The sequence below is a fragment of the Berghia stephanieae genome, chromosome 4 (genome assembly GCF_034508935.2).
Source record: "Berghia stephanieae isolate SIO BIC M18660-M18661 chromosome 4, UCSD_Bste_1.3, whole genome shotgun sequence".
NCBI lineage: Eukaryota > Metazoa > Mollusca > Gastropoda > Nudibranchia > Aeolidiidae > Berghia > Berghia stephanieae.
This window is the reverse complement of record NC_088363.1, coordinates 15,814,526-15,837,777: the sequence shown is the minus strand read 5'-3', so window position 1 is coordinate 15,837,777 and position 23,252 is coordinate 15,814,526. Positions and strand designations below refer to the sequence as shown.

Here is a 23,252-nt window from a genome sequence, read left to right as displayed (position 1 = left end):
ATTTGAAGAAAAGTATAGAATAATTTTCGAAACTAGACCTAGATAGATGTATGACCAAAACTTTAAAAAAAAGGAGAAGAAGAGGACAATATACACACATTGTTTATTTCGTCTTCCCTGTGGCAACATATATACACTTTCGATTTCCATTCTGAGGAAATGGATTTTTCCAAGAATATTAATTTATGGATTAATTTCCTTGCGATTGCCAGTATGGATTTTAGATTTTATATTATTAAAAATTAGAAATGATAACCTCTTTAAAATATTAAAAACTCGCGCAGATTTCAAAACTTATTGCTAAAATATCACGTTTAAGGTTAATAGTAATTACAAAATTGCTATATTGATTTCGAAAAACATTTTTCAAAAACTTAGTTACTGTAGAGAAATTTTGCGGGTAAAATATCTGCTGTCAGTCTTTTCCTTGGGTCTTTCCGCTTTCCACTTTCCTGGTTGCTTTTCTCAAGCTTTTATGTGGCCTGTGGTTGCAAGTTATCAGTCTGTTTTGCTATCTCTTACCAGTCATTTTCCATTCCACCTGTTTCCTACAATTAATTACGGTAAAAATTCTCTAGCCGTAAAAAGTTTGTTAAATTACTGTCAACTCGGGTGGCATCATGATCTTATCTTGGTTGTCGTTGTATAGTGTGTGTATGTAAATGACGTAAATGTGAGTAAAGTAAAGGGTGGCCATGATTATGATGATGGTGGCGGTGGATTCTTCAGTCATCAGACTTCGTTAACTTATATATTTGAGAGCGGTGGGACTGCCTGAGGTCGTGAAAATACTAACGAAAGAGTGATTATGGAGAGGCTTCGAATGGGAACAATATATATGTTCCCTCTATATAGTATTGTTCCCATCCGAAACCTCTCCATTATCAGTCTGGCCACCTCTAACTCTAGACTCTCTCTTTTTTTTTTTTCAACTTCATCACTCTTAATTTTATTAAAATTAAATAGACTCGGTCACTTACTCTTCTCCGTACTCATACTTATATATACCAGATACACTGACAAGATGAGATTTTATTTTACATATTTGACATGACAAAACCTCAATCGCCGAAGGTGTCTTTACTTTAGTCCTAGACGTCTATCTAAGTTCTAAGTCTTAGTCTTAGTCTTAGACTTAGACTAAGTTCACTCCACTGACTTAATGGGATTCTAACTGATAAGTCTCACGATTACTTTACGCAGACAGATAAGTGAGACTTGGGGTGATTTAATGTGCATTACGAAACATTAACTCTATTCTTTTAAATTCGGATACAATATAAACTGGTACTGGAGGAATAGGAGATAGCGTTCTAGCGTTCGTATTCGTTATTCACAATCGTATTGATTTTTTATTAATGGCGCGTGTTTTTATGGTTTTTCTCAGCTGTTCCTCTATCAAAAGTTGTAAAAATTTGAATCAATTTGTCTTAACTGTATATATATTTTGACCGTGTTGATGCCATATCAAAAAAGAATTTAAAACCGCTGTCATAAAATTCGAGGTTTTAAACTTTAAAAAATGTCAACAAGTTATGTACCACAAAGTATGAGATGAATTAATCGTTTTTCCAAAAAATCTCGTGCTGACACGTAGTTCCAGCTAGTGATTATGAGTTCACGTCATACTTTTTTCCGAATAAAAACAATTCGCTTTAACTGCTATACACTTACAACTTATGTAGTTTGCGTTAAATTTTGAATTTATGATTTATTGCTTATTATCTACATCCTGTCGCAATTACCGATATGAAATCTCTAGTTTTAAATCATTTGAAATACTGATTATAATATATAATATTGTCATATTAACAATGAATGCTTTTTATATAAATTAGAAAAATTGTATCTATGCACGAACGTTTCACAGAGCATTTAAAGGCATTTAAAACATAAACGCTTTTAAACTATACGATATGATACGACATTCTCGTATAACTGCGAAAAGAAATCAACTTGCATCTATCGATAAGACATTAAATAGGACGGCAATGGAATTGGAATTTCACAATCAACCCCGAGAAGATGATTATCGAAATACGACAGAGAGATCACCAGTGTGGAACGAGGTGATAGGAAAAGGATCCAAGTCAACTTTGATATGGATATCATCCAAAAATGTATGGAACTGGATGAACATAACATACATCCGACAAAGGAATGGACGTCTGATAATTCGGTTGGAAAAAGACACTGGACAGAGGATCATTGATATTATTGCATGTTGTGAAGGTACTGGGTATTTGGAAGAATGCCATACCATTTTTTTTCTGCATCACCTGGAAGGTAGAGACTATCAGTCTGGGGTCAATGCAGGTTGTTTGAAGACTGGCGTAAGAACTGTTTGCTGCCTTTCCTCGAATCACCCAGCTGTATTGCATTGGACAACGCTACAATTCGGTGGCCCATGATCACCTCAATGCTCCAACCTCGGCAACTACAAAACTGCTATGCTTTCATGGCTCCAATCAGACAGCACTACATATTCTGACTATTTATCAAAGGCCCAACTATACTCCTTGTGAAAAGAAACAAACCAGAAACAGTTTTCAAAGCAGACTGTCTAATAAATGAGTTTTGACACGAGGTTGCGCGACATTGTGAGTGCAAGTCAATCGAGCTCATGTGGACACATGTAAAGGGAAAGATGAGAAGGGGAACACCAAATTTACTCTCACCGACGAGGCAATAAATGATAAAAAAAGGGAAGACTGGGCAAAGGCATGCTCCAACCTTCGCAAACTGATTGATGAGTCCAGTATGTCTTTGTTGTTGGTGGTGGTGTTGTTGTAGTTGTTGCTGTTGCTGAACACATGTACATATTTGTGGAAACAATCTATCATGAATTGATGAATTTCTACTTTTGACCAGTTTACATTAAATTTATGTAATCCTCTTTGGCATAAACACAAGTTATTTCTATAAATTTCGCAGTCAAAATAATGTTACGTGCGTAATGTTCACTTTCATTTGTATTCATCTGTAATGTGTATTGATAGTTATAAAATGTAGATGTTAAGGATTGCCATTCGTTCCTTCATAATCAGATACTGAATGTATATCGTTTAAGTTTCAATTAATCAAACTTTCCATTTTAATGGATTCCTTCAAAATGGATAAGTGGAAAATTCATAATTTTGATACTGTAAATCATCCATGAGTTACGATCCTTACCAGTGATCGATTTTAATAAAGCTGTTATAAGCGAAATCCTTTCCTGTTGTTTTACAATAAATGAAAAAACATTTTTTGATTCAGAGGTTCATACAAACTTTTGCAGCTGTGCATTGAGGGACAGCTGAGAAAAAGACGAAAAACATGCTCCACTTATTATAAATCTGACTATAGATAGCAGATATAATTCATTTCAGTTATTTGCAAATACGGGTTCGTTCTGTATTTGCAGTATTAGCCTACGAGCCTAGAGCTTTATTGTATAGAGGATTGGGCGCAAAATATAAATAAACTACATTATTATTATTATTATTATTATTATTATTATTATTATTATTATTATTATTATTATTATTATTATTATTATTATTATTATTATTATTATTTTTAGTATTATTTATTTATTTATTTTTATTTTCTAAAAAAATAAAATTATTGTTATTATTATTTTTAATTAACTTTAAAAATATTATTACTATTAAGCCTATTACTATTATTTTGCGTTTCATTGATGATGAAGATGTGTCTGTTGTTGTGTAGTGATGGCGGTATTGATGTAGTGGTTACAACAAGATATGAAGTGAGTAGAAAAGTGCCAGAAGACAATAGAGAATAAAATTTATTTTTTTTCGCGGCGGTGGTGGGGTTTGAACCTGCGACCTTATTGGTACGACAACTCCGCCTGGCAGGTGAGAGCGTGGCTCTACCGTGTGAGCTATCCACGAACACAAAAATATTCGTTTCAAACTCAAAGTCATTTCTAGATCCCTCTCTCACCCACTTCTTGAGACCGCCGATTCGTTCACCACCATCGCGAATTAATTTTGACCAGCAGTTAAGCTTAATAGCCAATATTCTCATCACAAACATATAACATAGAAACGATTGAGACATTGAGTATGCTCCGGTGTATGGGGTGAATTTTTAATTCAGAAAAGTGAGTGGAGCAGGCACTTATGTTGGTAACAACAAGATATGAAGTGAGTAGAAAAGTGCCAGAAGAAATTTTTATTCTCTATTGTCTTCTGGCACTTTTCTACTCACTTCATATCTTGTTGTTACCAACATAAGTGCCTGCTCCACTCACTTTTCTGAATTAAAAATTCACCCCATACACCGGAGCATACTCAATGTCTCAATCGTTTCTATGTTATATGTTTGTGATGAGAATATTGGCTATTAAGCTTAACTGCTGGTCAAAATTACTTCGCGATGGTGGTGAACGAATCGGCGGTCTCAAGAAGTGGGTGAGAGAGGGATCTAGAAATGACTTTGAGTTTGAAACGAATATTTTTGTGTTCGTGGATAGCTCACACGGTAGAGCCACGCTCTCACCTGCCAGGCGGAGTTGTCGTACCAATAAGGTCGCAGGTTCAAACCCCACCACCGCCGCGAAAAAATTTTTTATTCTCTATTGTCTTCTGGCACTTTTCTACTCACTTCATATCTTGTTGTTACCAACATAAGTGCCTGCTCCACTCACTTTTCTGATGTAGTGGTTGTGATTGTAGTGGTGGTGATGATGATGTAGTAGTGGTAGTGATGATGACTAAAAGGATAATGATGATGTAACGGTGGTGGAGGTTGCTGTAGTTTTGATAACGAAGTGGTAGTGGTAGTATTGATGATGATGTGATAGTTATGGCTGTAGTAGAGGCAGTGGTAGCGATGATGTTGAGGATGATGATGTAAAGGTGGTTGCTGTGGTAGTAGTAATAATTATAATAATAATAATGTTATTTATATAGCGCTCAACTTCCACATAAGTGCTCAGTAGTAATGATGATGTGGTGGTGGCTGTAGTAGTAGAGGTAGTTTATTGATGGTAACTTCTATTATTTGCAAGAGCACTGAGATATGAGTCATGAGCAATGACGAGTGTGTTTGTGTGTGTGTGTGTGTGTGTGAGAGAGAGAGAGAGAGAGAGAGAGAGAGAGAGAGAGAGAGAGAGAGAGAGAGAGAGAGAGAGAGAGAGAGATTCCTGGAACTTTTAAAAATATATTTAACTAACTGTAAATAATACAGTAAACTGGGACGAAAATATTCTCATTAAAGTAATCTGACAGATAAGCCAGTGCTGCCGACAATATGTAAAAAATGCGTATTTTTACTCATTTTCATTCATTGTACACTTTTTACTGGAGATCTTACGCATTGTTCAATTTCTATAATTTAAACAGTTTTTTTTCTTCAAGTCACTCTTTTAGTGAACGTTGATTTGTAATCTTATCCTGTGGATTATGCTGGCAGTTCATTAAAATATTATCTGGCATGGTCATATCTGATTTATACGTCGATTCTGGATGTTGATACTATTTATATTGTCTATGAAGAGTAAGTTTATTCTTTTTAAAATCTAAATATCGATTATCATATTGCTAGTATGATCTTGTTTTCCATTATCAGAATTTAAGTTTGTTATGGTTTTCAGTATTGTACACATTTTATCAAAATCTTACTCATTTTGGCTCTCCATTTTACACATATCCATGAGTAAGGGTTAGCACCACTGGATAAGCTGATAGATTTCGAGATGTGAACGAATGATCAAGTCGGAGAGGTGGGGAAGGGGAAATTTTCATGGATTGGATTGTGTAAATGTTGCTGCTCGAAGCACGAAGTAAATAACAATATGAAATTGAATTTAAGCTTCAATTTAATTACAAAAACAAATCAAACGGATGTTTCAGGTTTCCCCTTTATCAACAAACAGGATGAATGAAACACTACAGATGAATGAGATAATGTGTTTGTGGCCTGTTTGTTGTCATCTAGTTTTTCACATCTTCTATACAAATTTCCAGGTTTTTAATTAACGAATCTAATTCAGACGGATAGACAGAGCTATACACCTGAGTGTCGTCAGCGTGCATGTTGTAGCTGACCTCATGTTTTCTTATTATTCCACCCAATGGTTATGTATAGAGAGTATAAAGGAGTGGGCCTAAAACGGAACCTTGGGGTACTCCATAATTTAAAGTTTGTGGGTTAGATTTGATGTTGTCTATCAGGACTGATTGTGTACGCCCGTCAATGTAAGACTTAAACCATTCTAAGGCATTACCTGATACTCCAAATGTCTTCAACAAACGTGTAATTGATATGGAGTGATCTATGGTTTCAAAGGCTGTGCTTAGATCTAACTGCGCTAAGATAGAGATTTTTCCAGCATCAGCAGCACAAAGAAGTTCATTATTAATTTTAAGTAGGGCAGTTTTGGTATAATGGTGTTGCCTGTAGGCAGATTGATAAGGTTCGTAGAACCAATATTGTAGAAGTTGATCATAATTATACTTGAAATATAATATATATATATATATATATATATATATATATGTATGTATGTATTTTGTATATTTATTTGTAACGTGCATTGAGCATCACACAGTGATGAAAATGTGCTATATAAATGCCATGTATCATTATTATTATTATTATTATTATTATTATTATTATTATTATTATTATTATTATTATTATTATTATTATTATTATTATTATTATTATTATTATTATTATCATCATCATTATCATTATCATTATTATTATTATTGTTATTATTACAGCTTAACTGACCCAACGTTTTACTGCAATGTTTTTTTTTAAAACTGTGACCAGATTTGTTTCCTTTTTTAAAAAAATATAATGTCTAGGTATTATTGGTAATATCTAAATAGTGGGAAATTGCCACCTGAATACATGGACATGGTAAGCAGATATAAAAATGGTTTCTGAATATTATTTTGAACTTACACTCTTACAAAAGCTGGGTTTGAAAATTGAAAAAAAAAATCAGGATTAAAGTGGGGGAAATGGATTGAGTACATATCTCAATAATTTGTAATGGGAAATAATTGATAACCAGTAAAGTTTATCTTTTATTTAATTTTCTGATTGAACATCTCTTTATCAAAGATTTTGATTCACTCTTGGTTTCTCTTAACACAATCTCTGTAACAAATAGTGAAAAGATGAATAAGATCTTAGAACATGCAAAGTAGGGCCTATATTTCATGCTTAAATGCATAATTTTAAGCCTATCCTCAAAACAGTTTGAAAGGTATTTGGGAAAAAAACGGGCTTCATATAACCAAGTGAAAATAATTAAAGTTGAAAAACAACCATTGTTGGCCGATTACAAATTGATTTGTTAAGTGCTGATCTAAACTTTTAACATATCTTCTACCCTGGTCTGAGGTCAGTGAATAAAATTCAGAATTATGCGGATTCAGGATTGATAACGGATACCCACTCACTGTTAATATGATGCTACCTTGTCACAATATTATATTTATTTTCCTGGAGATTGGGTTGTCTTTTTGGAAGTACGAGTAGTGATAGTAACAATAAGTTTTAAACAGTGATCCCAAAAAGCTTGTCATTTTTAAAAACAGAACTCATCTTATTCTATGTAAAAACTAAACATTTTTTTTCTATCCTGTGCACCTATCATCCCACAGTTTTAGATAAAAAATGTAAGATGACTGTATTAAGCAATTCGAATTTTGGTCTGGAATACCTAGTGCTTTTCAGAATATCTGATTCCACCTGCACTGGTTCTTTCATTTTTTATTCATCAACCTTTTTTTTATTTTATGCAGATCAGTATGTCTCAGTTGAGTATTGACATTGTTCAAGAGGATCTGTTGGATCTAAAGGTAACTAAGATTCTATGTTTTTGGAGACAGATATTTCTCTTCATTAAAAAATACAGTAAAAGAATCTAAATTTTACATTACAAAATCTGTGCGGCTATATGGGGTCTTTGTTCGCACTCACTTCAGATGAAATCTGGGTTGAGTCCTCGAGCAGTGCTTTGAGTTTGAAAGCTGTTTGACATTATCTCTCTGTACTCAGGTGTGAAATGAGTACCTGGTCATCAACAGTGTTCCCTCTGTCCAAAAAAATTTGTAATATCGCCTACCAAGCGTCATGTCTTGTCCTCCATATTAAGTGTTGTTGGCTAGGGACACCTTGTAAAGTGCATTGAGCATTTTATAACATAATGAATCATATAGAGGCCAATAACATTTTAACAGAATCACAACATGGTTTTAGGAAAAAGGTTATGTGAAACACAACTAATCACAACAATCAATGAACTAGTAGAAAACATAAAAAATTACAAACTGATGTCATATTGTTAGACTTCAGCAAAGCTTTTGGCTAAGTCCACCATCATACTTTGGCATTGAAATTATGGAGTTATGGAATATGAAACAAACCATTCCAATGGACTATGTCCTTCTTAACCAATCGAAGACAGGTAGTTGTGGAAGGTGAATCATCAGTCAGGCCCAAGTGGTATTTTGTGTTCCTCAGGGTACATTTCCCGGCCCCCTCCTATTCTTATTCTACATTAATATGGCAGAAAGACTACACCAAGAACCCAACTGAAATTGTATGTAGATGACAGTCATCTATATTGGACAATAACTAAACATGACACAGAAATTCTTCAAGCCAATCTAGATAGTTTACATTGCTGGGAAATAGAAAAAAAAACATGAAATTCTATCCTCAGAAGTGTCAGGTTCTGAAATTACAATACATAACACTGCACACGACACGAAGAAGTCAGCAATATCTAGGAGTAACTATAACTAACAAACTAAATTGGAAAGATCATATTACAAACATATGCAAAAAAGCAAACTCTACTTTAGCCTTCCTCAGGAGAAACTTATGCGACAACAGGAGGGAAATAAAATGAAAGTGCTACTAAGCCTTTGTTAGACCTAGACTAGAATATAGCTGCTCTCTCTGGGACCCTCTCTACAAATCAGAATTCCAAGAAATCGAACAAATACAAAACAGCAATGAAATTTATAAATCAAAACAACAAAGATAAAAATCACAACTGAGTTAGATCTGAAACCGCTGCAACAGACAAGAAAGCATGACAAAGTGACAACATTTTGCAAAGGCCTAAAGAACCAAGTGAAACTACCCCTCTGTGATATTCTGCAAAAAAAAGAGGAAGCCATCGAAGTTTATGATTCCCCACTCAAGAGTGGATGTTCACTTGTACTCATTTATACCATCGACATTGAGACAGTGGAAGTCTCTCATCTCTAATGTCAAATTTTCAAAATAGCAGAAGAAGGAGCATATTTAGTTGATATTGCGCTATATAAATAAGTACTCAGTCACTCAATTCCCATAATTTCTGGAACAGTTGAGCAGTGAGTAGTGAACTTGAATACTAAGTTTCTAGAAGTTGTGGAATAAAAACTATTAGGAACAAAAATGAATTTAATGCATCTAAAGAGAATGAAATAATAATCACAAAATTTATTGGGCTCAACATCCGTCTCCAGTCAAATACAAAGTTGTTGTACTTCATGTAGCATTCAGGGGCCTAATTCATAAGGTCCGTCTCATAGAGGCGTTGTCTAGATCATGGGCCCGGACTTACACAGTCTGACCTATGGCGGCTGGGTTTGTGGTATTCATGTGACAGCCTAGAGGTCTGACTTTCAAGTCTGGGTCTAAACGCGTGAACCGATGCAAGAGATAAGCCCCCTCCCCTCAGAGTTTCCACGTGAGTTCCTTTTTCAAGCATGGTTGCGCAAATTAAGAAATAAAAGAGGTAGCTGTCAGGGTCAACCTTAGAAGGGGGGGGGGGGGGGGGAAGAATATAACTGTGGAGTCGTGCAAACTGATAATGATAATAATAGTAATAACAACAATAATAATAATAATAATAATAATAATAATAATAATAATAATAATAATAATGATGATGATGATGAGGATGATAATGATAAAAATAGTAATTAAAAAATAATAGTAATAATATTGAGGATTATGATTTTGATGATGATGATAATTATTATTATTATTATTATTATTATTATTATTATTATTATTATTATTATTATTATTATTATTATTATATAATAATAATATATTATATTATTATATTATTATTATTATTATTATTATATTATTATTATTATTATTATGACGATGATAATAATAACAATATTAATAATAATTATTATTATTTTCATTTTATCATTATCACCATCATCATCATTATATCATTATTGTTATTATTATTATTATTATTATTATTATTATTATTATTATTATTATTATTATTATTATTATTATTATTATTATTATTACTATTATTATTACTATTATTATTGTTATTATTATTATTATTATTATTATTATTATTATTATTATTATTATTATTATTATTATTATTATTATTATTCATTGGAAGACTATTCTAGACTTGATCGTTTCAGCGGCGATCTTGAATATGTGCTGCCACGACAGTGGTCATTTACGCCTGTGCTAAAGGTGTTACTGACATTAGGATGCTATGTTACAGGTGCCTCACAGAATGTAATTGCCGATCTGATCGGGGATTCGATGCCCATTGTGTGCCAATGTGTTACAAGTAAACAACTTTTTCTTATTTCCTTTTTTGTACAGGCTGATGCATGTGTTTGTACCATTCATCGAAGTAAAGACCTTAGCAAAGGTAAACTCAGCAGCAAAATATCCATGGCAGCTGGTCCAAAATTGCAAAATAAATTGAATTCTGTAAGTAACTTAACAAACGTAATATTTTGTAATTATTTACATTATTAATTTGACAAAACTTTTATTTTCCAATTTATTTTGTTTGTTATATCATATAAACAAGATGTTCATGAAAACACATATGCTTATATTTTCATATAAAAAAATAAAATGTAATTATGGATGTAATTTAACGTTGGTTCTGTTCCGAAAAATAATTTGGGTTATCAGTCTGATTTGCAACTAAGTGTATATAAATCAAAACCCATTGTCAGGGGTAATTCTTATTTTTGTGTGGCATACAGTATCATATATTATTGTACCAAAATCAATCAATGTCTAGTGTTTGATTGAAAACTGATAAGAAGAAATGAGAAATAATCTTAAGAACTTTGTATGAAAACGAAGCCTAAGATGTCTGCTAAAATGATGAATCATATTCTAAGAGGCCTTTATTGATTCTCAGACCAAGATGACACATTTTGGCTGTTCTTCTAGAGATCCGGTTTGTGAAGAAAGAGATAATGAGTATTACATCTGTCCTAAGTGACTGCAACTTTCTTAAATTCTTAGAATGACATAAATGTTTTCCCTAAACAGACCTGCCTCTTATACGGATTTAATTGATATATACTGATTTTTGTTTTTTTTAGGAGCCAGATACAGCCAATTTTAGATTTTTTCCTCCAGTTTTGAATTTAAAATAAAATAAAATCAATTTTAAAATAACACTTAAAATTAGCGTTTCAGGCAAAATAATTTGCTTGTCCTCAATAAAGAGCGTGCAGCAGTGGTGTAAAAGGACATCCTTAGACGCACCACACTACCCACATCCATGGGTTTGAGCCAGTAATTAGATACCTCAATGGTATACCCTAAGGCATTTTGCTCATAATTTCCTCTGCTTTGATTGCGTATATGGGTTTGTTAACATGTCAGATCTGGCAGATGGCATATTGGAACAGTTTTGTTTCATGATCATTATCTCCCAATTCATCTATAACCACATTCAAACTTGCTTGACCCTGGATACAAGACTAGATATAATGATCTAAACCACAGATGTCACAGAAATATGATGGCAGGTCTATTATATTGAACAACGATGTAAAACATGTACTTATCTATATATTTTTTTTGTTTAAAACATCCACCAACCGGATATAACTTACAAACATTCAAAACTATTTGTAACCTTTGTTTAAAGTCTGATTGATAGAATTTAGTGAAAACTTATCATTAAAATGGCTGGCTAAAATCAATAACAAAGAGTTGTGTGACGTCAATTCCATTCCTTCTATATATAAAAATAGATAAATAAGAAGAAATAAAGAAAGACATCAAAGTTGTTGTAGGAGTTTGTGCATATTGTCACCTTTCATGATAACATTTTTATTCAAAGAGAAAACTCATTTATTCTGATACACTGTGAAGTTTAATGAAAACTAGGAATCTCGGTAAGTCTAAAAGTTATACAATACAGGATAACTGAAAAGTTTTGAATATAAGGCTGAAGACATTTAAATAAAAAGAAAATATCATTCAAAGATTCAAAGACAATCTTGAATTATAGATAACATGTTATTTTTATGACTGAATTGTACTCATACTTTTTTTTTTTTTTGGATATATAATATATATTCGGAAATTAAAGGCAAGTGTTGAAGCACAACGAGATCTCGATCAAGGTGACGTTGTGGAAGCGGTGCCTGAGGATTTGTCCAGCAATTTCCAGATCCTCTATTTTGTATGTCTACGCACATGGCGAGAAGGAAATGAAAAAGTAACTTTTATTTTTAGAAATTTGAAATCTTAGAGAGACAAAGTTATATCCATAATGCATATGTTATTGATTGAGGCTAAAATAATTAGATAATAATGAAAAAGTAGAATGGATGCATCATTTTAATTCACAAAGACAAATTTATGATGTGGTTTCCTCTATGTCAATGAAATACTATTTATGAGATTCTGAAGATGATTAGGAAAGGTTTGCTTATTTGCTTTAACTATGCCTCCCTCTCATATCTCATTCATTTTTAGTGTCTTAATTATCATGTTTTGTTGGGGATTGAGAATCCCAAAACATCCCAACCATTTGTTTTTGTGAATTATATTAAAGTTTCCATTGGTTTTTCTTTTCAGTGTTATTCATTTACCTTTGAGTTACTTGACTTATGACCCTTTCACGTCACTATCAAAGGGTCTGGATGCCTTGGCTGCCTCCACCTGTTCGTGTTTGCGGTCATTCCCAGATTGTCTCTCACTGGCTAAAGTTTTAAGTTTTTGAAGATTTTCATGTGTTTTTAGGGTCATTGGATGTTCTATAGTTCCAAGGTTTTGATTGAAAAGAACAGGTAGGTTAGTTATAGGTTATCCTCTAAAAGAGTGCCCACACTTTTTGAAATATCCTGTCATAGCTTTGTTTGCTGGTATTTCTGGATTTCTTCTTAATATATGGATGGTCGGCAAATTAAATCTCTGAAGTCCCGATTTTCACGATCAGTGGATCAAAACTCTGAAGTCTACATACGAGCTTTGTGCATTGTGTTTTATTTAATTTTGGATGGATTAGACTTCGGTCCAATATGTCCAAAGAAGCGTCATCTTTAATCTTTGGGGACAATATGGCTGACACCTGTTGATGTTGAACTCCGGTTCATTGGATAGTCTTATGCTTTTTTTTAACTTTATGCCACTTAAATGCTGCACTAAACAAAGAGATAAGAGTGGACAAGATCAAAACAATTACTTAACTCAAACTATAATAGACTCTGAAGTCAGTCCCACTACACATCTGCGGCACATGGGCACTAACAAAAGCAGATGAAGATAAGCTTGATGCTTTCCACTGCAAACAAATGAGAAAAGTACTGAACATTCGTTATTCAACCAAAATCACAAATAGATCCTTATATGAAATAACTAATGAAAGATCAATCTTTGTCAAAATTCTGGAATAGAGATGGTGCCTGTCTGAGACAAGATTAGAAAATTCCTGCCAATATTGCAATGACCATATATTTCAAAAAGTTTGGAAACTCATTCATATTGGGAAGGTCAATAACAACCTTAGCCATACGGCTCTATCAAGATCTAAGGACATTGGAAGATCAGCGACTTAATCTCAACACCATTGAGGATCTTCAGGCATTGCAGCTGATTGCTTCGATTTGACAACGTTGGTTAGACTTAAGGCATGACCTGATGAAGGCAGCCGAAGCATCCCAGTCTGATAACAGAGTTGTGAAAGGCTTATAAGTTAATAAGTCATACCACTTAAATATGCTGCTGTGGAAAAACAGTATGGATTTCATATTCCTGGATTGATGGGTAAATATTTAACGGAAATGTCAAGTTGTTACATAACTGAATCGTTCAGCTGATTTTGAAAGCTAGTTGAAATGGTTCAACAGTTGTTTTTTTTTCTTATAGGCCAAATTTAACATATACCACATGCTATTTTACTCATTTGAAAACAAAAGATATAGAGGGTCGTAAGTTTACAATTTCTTCATTAAATCTCTTTTACTCTTATGTGACATCATATCTGACTGTTTTCACAATGAGAGCATTCTCTGTGACGTGACTTGAACTTCATTGAAGACCAAGGTGTGCATTGTTGCTTCTTTGCTGCGTTGTGGTCTAGTAATAATATGACACTCGTCTTTTAACCTGAGCTTTGGGCTTGAGTGTGGTCAGTAAAAAATTCAGTTCAAGGAAGACTCGTTCCTCACATTTTCTCTCAATTCTCAAGAGTAAAAGGAGTAGCTGTCAAATAACTGTATGTTGTCTCAGTAAAAAAACAACAAAAAAAACAAAACAAATTGTAATAGCACCTTAGAAGTATCATGTCTTTTCCAAATGTTGCTGTTGATTAGGTGTCCTTGTAAAAAACACATTGAGCATGTTTAGTAGAAATCGCGCTACAAGAGCTCAATCAAAAAAAAAAAAAAAAATTTGAAAAGAGTCAGAGTAAAAAAGATGATGGGAGAAATTATGTCTTGAAAGAAATAGAATATTTTTTGTTGTGTCGGAGTGTTTGACGAAATAATGACAAATGATTCACCTCTTTCACAGGATCTGCAAAGGGCAATTGAACACATTCTGGATGATGCAGCAGGCAAACATTTGACATCAGTCGCCCTTCCACCTCTGGGAATGGGGGGACAGAAATACCCATCAGAGAAAGTTGCCCATGCTATCATGCAAGGTGTCATGGCATTCAATTTGGACAATCCAGATAGTTCTTTAAAGTCAGTGAAAGTTTCCTTGTTCAGACAGAAGGATGAAATGCTACAGGTAATTTTTGTCCCAAGATTTTATTGGTGATAAAAAAATGATAGGATGTTACATTTTAAAAAAATGCAAGTTGAATTCATTCCATAATGATTATTGCAATGCTTAAAATTCAGTTTCTTGCTTATCTTAAAAAATTGGAGTCATAACCAATGCCTTCTTTGAGGAAAATTATCTTTGTTTTCTGAACTATTGATCAAATGCCCTTTTTCTGTTCATATTAACTTTAAATTAGATTTTTTTTAACTAGTTCGTTCAGCGAGTGATTTTTATGCTTTTCTTATCCTTATTTTTTCTTTTTTTTTTCAAATTCAAATTTTAGGCATTTACAGATATTCTGATAGCCGGTATCAGATTGTATGAAACTTCAACTCAAGTTCAGGCATCTGTTGACAATAAATCTCAACTCTCGGACAACAATGGCAATCCTCAACAAAGTAGGTTTCTATTTACTGTTATTGTACAACCTTTAGCTATAGACATGGCAGAACAGCCTCAAAGTTTCATTGTTGGGAATACAAAATGTTTACCAAACTGCCCTTTTCTCAATGACAACAGGCAAAGCATGGACTGCTTTTATAACACCTTATTACAATGCTGAAATACAGCAACACCTGGAGGATATGAGGCTGATGAGACTTTTATTTAGTGGTTAAATAAATGCAAAGTGGAGATGTGATGCGACAAAACAATACTACCAGATGGATCAAGATATTTTTTACAATATGTATGTAACCTTATGCCTCAAAATAGTATTATGTGTGAGGATGGCTTTAATAAATTGGTAATTGAATTTATAGTTAAAAGTATGAGACTAAATTTAAGTTTATATCTGGGACATCCGAATCTAACCATGTAAATGGCGATAGATGTGATTTTGAGAAAAAATTATAAAACAGTGTGGCTTCTGCAATAGCACTTGCTATGTGTGTTTTGATAACGTGACTATTCCCGCCTAATATCAGGATTATGTTTAGTCTCTTTTGGTCAAAATGTGGCGTAGTTTCACACATATGCTGATTATCGTATAGTGGCTTTTTGATAGATGGTAATGATGTTTGCATTGTGTTGTAGATGTTAGTTATGACGAAAGAGCTCAAGGGCCATGATGATAATTGAATGCACAACATCAAGACATTCAAATCACAGTTTCATTTCTTACTGTTTTATTTGTTGTGATGAATTCGAAATCCAAATCAAATAGCATGGTCATAATTCAATCAGTTTCATAAATTTCAAATCCGTAAAATCAATCCAAATGTAAAGTCATTTTGCCTATATAACCATTTTCAATATGCGTCAAAAGATTCTTAGTAGGATGTTAGAACTTGCAGCATAAGGCAAAATGCAACCCAAAGTAAAGTAGAATAGAATCGAATAGACTGTAGAATCAGGAATAGAATCCTGTTTGATCAGAAACACTCTGTTTTATACACTATTGTATACTTACCACAATTCTTTCAAACCACTGTGGCGACCAGTTATGTCGGTGCTTCGCACGAACATTTGTCTTACACATTTTAAGCACTACGACGCACTTCTATTGTATTCAATGTTTACTTCCGTTTTCTTAGTCTTGTACGGTTCGTCCTCTGATCCATACAATCAATCCAAGTTCTCTCCACTATTAAACGTTAGCAATAATCTATACACGGATTTTGTTATTACTTTATTGTATCATTACTATTTCTACATTGGTGACCCCGACGCGAATACGTAAAATGGCTCAACCAGATCTCTCACAACAAGTCGCGAATTTGACAGGCCAACTACAGGCTCTTGCTGCTTCCACCAACTTCCGTGAACAACAAATCAACTCTGTCTCCATCAAGCTCCCGGAATTCTGGACTAAATCACCGGAGGTTTGGTTTGCAAGAGTGGAGGCACAGTTCAACACCAAGAAAATTACTCAGGATCAGACAAGGTACGACTATGTTGTCAGTTCTCTTGACATAAATACTGCAGAAGAAATTCAGTCACTGCTAGTAAACCCACCACATCTTGATAAATATGGCAGCTTAAAAAAAGCCTTGATCAAGACCTTCGGCAAATCCCAGACCCAGAAAGACACAGAACTCCTTAATCTTAATGGTCTTGGTGACAAACGCCCAACTGCTCTACTGCGCAAGATAAATGCACTGAATGATGACCCTGTCACTCTGAAACGTCCATTATTTCTCATGAACCTTCCCCCGGACATTCGAGGCATTTCAGCCGGGCACAATCTTACAGACACAGAAGAATTGGCTGAGGCAGCTGACAGGATCTGGGAGACACGCATGTCCGGTGTGCAACATATTTCCTCATCACCATTCCTGACTTACCCTCAGCAGGATGTAACAACCACACGACCACAGTCAGAGGAGACTGTTGCTGCAATTAAGACAGTCCGCCAACGTGGACAGCCTCTTCAACATAGCATGCCCAACTCTATTTGCTATTATCATCAGCGATTTGGACCAGACGCCCGTCGCTGCCAAGATGGTTGTAAATTTTCCAGTTTACTCAAACTCAAAGGAAACAAACAAAACTTGCCTTCTTCGGGAAACGCTTCGGCTGGCCGATGAACGAGGAATCGGTCAGCAATCCAAATTCAAACACGTTTTCCATTTATGCTAGACGTCTGGGACAATCTTTCTTGATCGATACTGGTGCTGATGTTTCTGTATACACCGCCTCAACTCAAGACCGCAGAACATTAACACCTTCTATTACACTCTCTGCTGCAAACGGAACATCAATCAAAACCTGGGGTAAACGCACCATCACTTTAGAAATAAAATCTAATCAAGTCCTCAATCACGAATTTTACCTGGCAGATGTGACACGTCCCATCCTGGGTGCGGATTTCTTTGTTTCTAACGCCCTGATAATTGATCTAAAAGGAAAACGACTCTTGTCTATGGACAACATTTCTGTTCCACTTAAATATACTAATTCACCCATAAGCCTTGCCGGCCTCTCAGTGCACACAAGTACTGCATACTCTGACCTCCTTCAACAGTTTCCAGACCTTGTCATTCCCCAGTTTAACTCATCTCGCAACAAACACGGCGTGGAGCATCACATAATCACCAATGGGCCACCCGTCCACGCTCGAGCGCGCCGTCTCAATCCAGAAAAACTGACTGCAGCAAAGGCTGAATTCTTCAAGATGGAGCAGATGGGAATCATCCGTCGCTCTAAATCAGCATGGGCATCCCCTCTACATGTAGTTTCCAAATCGGATGGCCAACTGAGGCCTTGCGGTGACTACAGACACCTCAATGTTGTGACCAAAGATGATCGGTATCCTCTACCTCATATTCATGACTTCAATAGCCGCCTTTCTGGATGCAACACCTTTTCCAAGATCGACCTGATTAGGGGCTATCATCAAATTCCCATGGCAGAGTCGTCAATTCCAAAAACAGCAATCATTACGCCATTTGGGTTGTGGGAATTCGTGCGGATGCCATTTGGCTTGAAGAACGCTGCCCAAGCATTTCAAAGACTCATGGATGGCATTTTGAGAGACATACCTTTCGCTTTCGTCTATGTTGACGACATTTTGGTTGCCAGTCATTCACATAAAGAACATATTGAACACTTATATTCCCACTGATTTTGACTGCCCCACGTCAGTCTAAAATCAGCCCCCTAAAAGTAAAAGTGAATCATATTCAATTTGAAACATTAAATCCCTACATATTAATTCTAAACCCCGCCTTTTATGATATAATATTGTTTTGGTAAACGCCAGTTTTTACGTTCACTACACCCAAATAACAAATACCATACGCCCAATTAATAAATACCAACTATAATTTGATGCTTTTATCCCCAAATACCAAGTAACACCGATCAAAGAAAGTAAGTTTCTAGTACTGAACATAATGACCACTCCTTTAACTTTGGAATGTAAAACTGTCCTAAACCCATTAAGTAATGACCAAGTTTAACTGATATACAAGTACCGTGAACTCAGTAAACCCACTTGATGTAAGCTAACTCTCTTACAAAAAGGGTAGGGGAAGGTTGGGCTGTAATTTTTTTATTATTATTATTATTTTTTTTTTTAGTATAGCACATATCACTTTCCCAGTGGGAGTTGAATGCCCAAGATATGATTTAATGAGGAGAATGAATACAGTTTCATGACACGTGAAAACCCAACATTTTATAATTCCAATTATTTCCCCCCTTTTTAGGCATCTGATTCATCCTGACATAATACCAAATTGATGTGGTGGGTTACATATTTTAATAGTGTTTTAAATTGTAGTCTCCACAGATATGTGGGGGTCCCAATAGCTCAATTGGTAGAGCACTCGTTTCACTTTTTCCGACAGAAACAACTCCAAAAATATACCGCTCTTACCATATAAATTTCATTGACTATAAGTAGTTTTTTAAAAATTACACACACACAATAAAATTTGAATAGGTATGTTTTAAATTAATGCTTCAATATAGACGCAGTCTTTTTTTCATGATTGCTCAGTAGTAAGGTGGTTGTTTCACATGGAAATAATGGATAATATGGTTTATACTATTCCAGCTTATGTCACAGAATTACAAAATTATCCTATTGGAAACGAAGTGATACTAAGGTGCCAGAAGCTGTGGACTCTAAAAATTAATGAACAAAATGATTAAAACAGCTTTATAAGTGATAGGCGATGGGCCACAAATTTACTGGTTTAATATTAATAATTAATTAAGGAATGAAATTGACATCATTCAGCTTTTTGTTATTTTCAAACAGCCATTTTAATGATTATTTCTCACTAACTTATATCAAGCAAGCTATTAACATTAAAGGTTACATATAGTTTTTGTTTGTTGCTACATTATATCTGGCTATTGGATGTTGTGAATATTTTACATCAATTTATAGCATAACTATATCGCCAATAAAGTCATTTGTTTTTATTTCTCTTTCAGGCAATTGCAGTCTCCTTGCTCAGCCAGTGTCAACTCTTCAGCCAAACCTGCTCGGGAGGTTGTTGTCCTACTTTGGTCGGACTGTGCCTGTGTACAGATTCTACATCGGCCCAGTTTGTGCTGGTGTTCGTCCACACGTAAGTTTAAATCAAAGAGGACTAGGTGGTGAGCTTACTGTTGGTGTGACTTTTTCGATCGATGCTTTACCTGTTGGAGTAAGAGCCGTGTTTTCTAAAATTTTCAATCGGTCTTAGATGATGCTGGGTAGTTGGTTAGAACTGCAGTCTTGATGTCGGATTGATAAATTAGATAATATGACAGATGGAAACATGTTCAATTATATAGTCTACTTCCATGGTTTTATCAAGTATAATGCATTACTTTATTTAACACCCCATTGATCAGATGGAATTCATTATCTATTTCTTACAGTGGAAACTGCATTTTATTTGCCTTTATTAGTACTAGCACTGTCTACAGTAAGGTAATCATTTACATCTGGGTCAAGTGAATGTTCAATGTATTACTTCATTCAATACTCCATTGATCAGATACACTTTATTATCTATTTCATACCGTACAACTGGCTCTTTTGGTGCTTTTTAAAGTTTATTTTAAGTCAGTTAGTCATTTAAATTGCCTTAGGACACGGTGCAGGGGAAATACATGGAAAAGATTTTTTTGAATATTATCACCCATCTTGTTATTGGATACACTCAATAATTTATTTTTTTTTTGATTTTTTGTTACAATTTATGACACCATCACATATTTCACATAGAAATCTGAACACCATATTTTGGTTTGCTCGTTTTAAAATTACATCAACTTATCCTTGCCTGTAAAAAAACTTGAATGTATGAAAGAATTGGAAACATGTTCTCGTGTATTGAATGCTCTATGTGTGTAATGATTCTGTATATATGTTACAATTGTATGTAATACATTTTAAAGATTATTTTTGGATTATATTTATACCTAGTGTCATATATCCACAGATCATATCTCTATGCATAAGAATAATTTTTTAAACAATAGAAACATATCTCTGCAAACTATATGCAAAACCTGCGTAAATTTGATAATATATATTTATGCTATAACCTCTTTATGAAATGTGATCAACAAAGAGTTGAAATCTTTGAGATATGAGTATAATTACAATGTTTATGATAATCGATTAATTGTTTTAATACCATTTCAAGTATAGGGAATTGGAAGGAGATTTGTTATCCTAGTTAGCCTTTAATAAATTTGTCTCACCAATTTTTCTATTTCTAATTGGAATTACAGTTCACTCCAGATAATCACAACTCGGTTAATCATAACTTTCAGTTAATCGCAACATTTCCCAAGAAACAGAATTAATTCTATATAAAATTCATTGGTTAATTGCAACAAACTTAGGTTAATCGCAACAGATTTTCTCCCTCAACAAGTGGTAAACTCAAGAAATCAGTCAAACAAAATATCAAGTTTAAATTTCATCATGGAAGAAATCGTGACAGGTTGAAAAATCGAGAGTGAGCGAGATTTAATGTTACATTAGTGTGTCACCATTCTATTGTAGACAAAAGAGGGAAGGCTTTGCAGTATTGGTTCGTAATGTAATCTGTGGTCATTAAATAGAATGCAAGGGGGCTAGGTAAAGTTTTTACAACAGGTAGACAATGCCAGTTGTAAAGAGATATCCTTCGTTTTGGGATTGACTACTGTGCTTTGTAACCAATGAGTTTGGTGAGAGCTTATAGTCTTTCATCACGGCTGATCTCTTTGACTCTTAAAAATGTTGAGAACAAAAGAGTGAAAGTTAATCAAATCTGAATAAGATGTTGACTTGCATCAAAGCTGCTTTTGCTTGAAAAAATATATACCGGGCTGCCATATGTTTTTTATTTCAATCATATTGCTCAATATGTGGTGGACTAAGAACAATGTTTACAACTACTACTTGGATTAATCGCAACATTTTCGCTGATCCCAAGGTGTAGCGATTATCCTGAGTGGACTGCACATGTTGAATTTATCATATTATTATGTATTGCCCTATATATAAATTAAATTTTTTTTTTTTTTTCGCAAAATTTACTATAAATTCAATTTATATGTGATGATTGTATGAATCTTTTTGTTGCATTGTGATAGCCAAATCTGTTTAAATAATGATGACAAAAATGATGTTATATTATGATATTACTAATGATAATAACAAGAATGATAATGATGGTGATGATCATGATAAGTATTGTGTGTTTCCATTGTTCATATGATATTCTGACACAGTGAAATAGGAACTTGCAATAAAATCGTCTAAAAAAAATTCAGGCTCAGACAAAATTGTCCCGATTTCCAATTAGAGGGGCAAAATTTAGAAAAGAAATTCTGTTCCCTTGGATTTCATCCCAATTTGCCAGGTTCCCTGATTGGAAATGTCCTACTGTATTATTATTATTATTATTATTATTATTATTATTATTATTATTATTATTATTATTATTATTATTATTATTATTATTATTATTATTATTATTATTATTATTATTATTATTATTATTATTATTATTATTTATTTATTTATTTATTTTTTTTTTTCTGGAGATGATTTGTTTATCCATAATTCATCTCTCTTAAATAATACTCTCTATCCCAAAACTCCATAATCCGGAGTTTCCATTATCCGGACAGGTTGCCCAGGGATTGTTTTTCTTTTTTCCTCATTTGTAAATGTTGCTGCTCAAAGCTCAAAAAATAAATAACAATATGAATTGCATGTAAGATTCAATTTAATAAACGAAAATAGATAATGCAAATGTTTCAGGTTTCCCCTTTTATAAATTTCTATTGTTCTGTTTTATTTCTTGCTTCCTTACAAAGGAGCAGACTATTTCCTGCCCAATCAATGTTTTTATTTATTCAGCTTAACAATGTCATTATCACATATTATCTCGTGTGTCTGTAGTGTTTCATTCATCCTGTTTTGTTGATAAAGGGGAAACCTGAAACATCCAGATCTAGATTTATTATATCATCCTAATTAATATATTCTGTAAATGCTTTTTACATGAATTATAACACGGGAGACATTAACATGACACACGATTTATTTATTATTATATTATTTGCATTGTAGATATCTATGCAGTCTATAATTATTCATGGCATTACATAATTTGGCTTTTGTTTTTTTTTTTATACAAATACTTTTGTGTTTTACAAGGAGAAAGTTTTTCATTTTGATAAACTTATGATGATATGAGGATAAGAAGAAGAAAAAATATATAATTTTAAATTGTTATATTGGTATTTACCAA

At 33.7% G+C, this 23,252-nt stretch overlaps 1 protein-coding gene across 1 annotated transcript; it reads left to right on the top strand.

Moving 5' to 3' along the window:
* Positions 1-476: 476 nt before the first annotated feature.
* LOC144970097 (macro domain-containing protein lin2902-like) lies at positions 477-22,177 on the top strand. Its single transcript, XM_078909319.1, has 7 exons — positions 477-563; positions 7,776-7,832; positions 10,627-10,737; positions 12,371-12,499; positions 14,797-15,018; positions 15,338-15,452; positions 19,942-22,177. Exons 2-7 carry the CDS (start codon positions 7,782-7,784, stop codon positions 20,193-20,195), a joined length of 882 nt encoding a protein of 293 aa, XP_078765445.1. The 5' UTR covers positions 477-563; positions 7,776-7,781; the 3' UTR covers positions 20,196-22,177.
* Positions 22,178-23,252: the final 1,075 nt, after the last annotated feature.

Bases quoted from the DNA above. Each gene is read 5' to 3' on its own strand.
- LOC144970097 (XM_078909319.1), top strand. From the start codon at position 7,782: ATGTCTCAGTTGAGTATTGACATTGTTCAAGAGGATCTGTTGGATCTA. The intron at 7,833-10,626 runs GTAACTAAGATT...TTTTTTGTACAG, and splicing joins AGGATCTGTTGGATCTAAAG to GCTGATGCATGTGTTTGTAC. The intron at 12,500-14,796 runs GTAACTTTTATT...CCTCTTTCACAG, and splicing joins GGCGAGAAGGAAATGAAAAA to GATCTGCAAAGGGCAATTGA.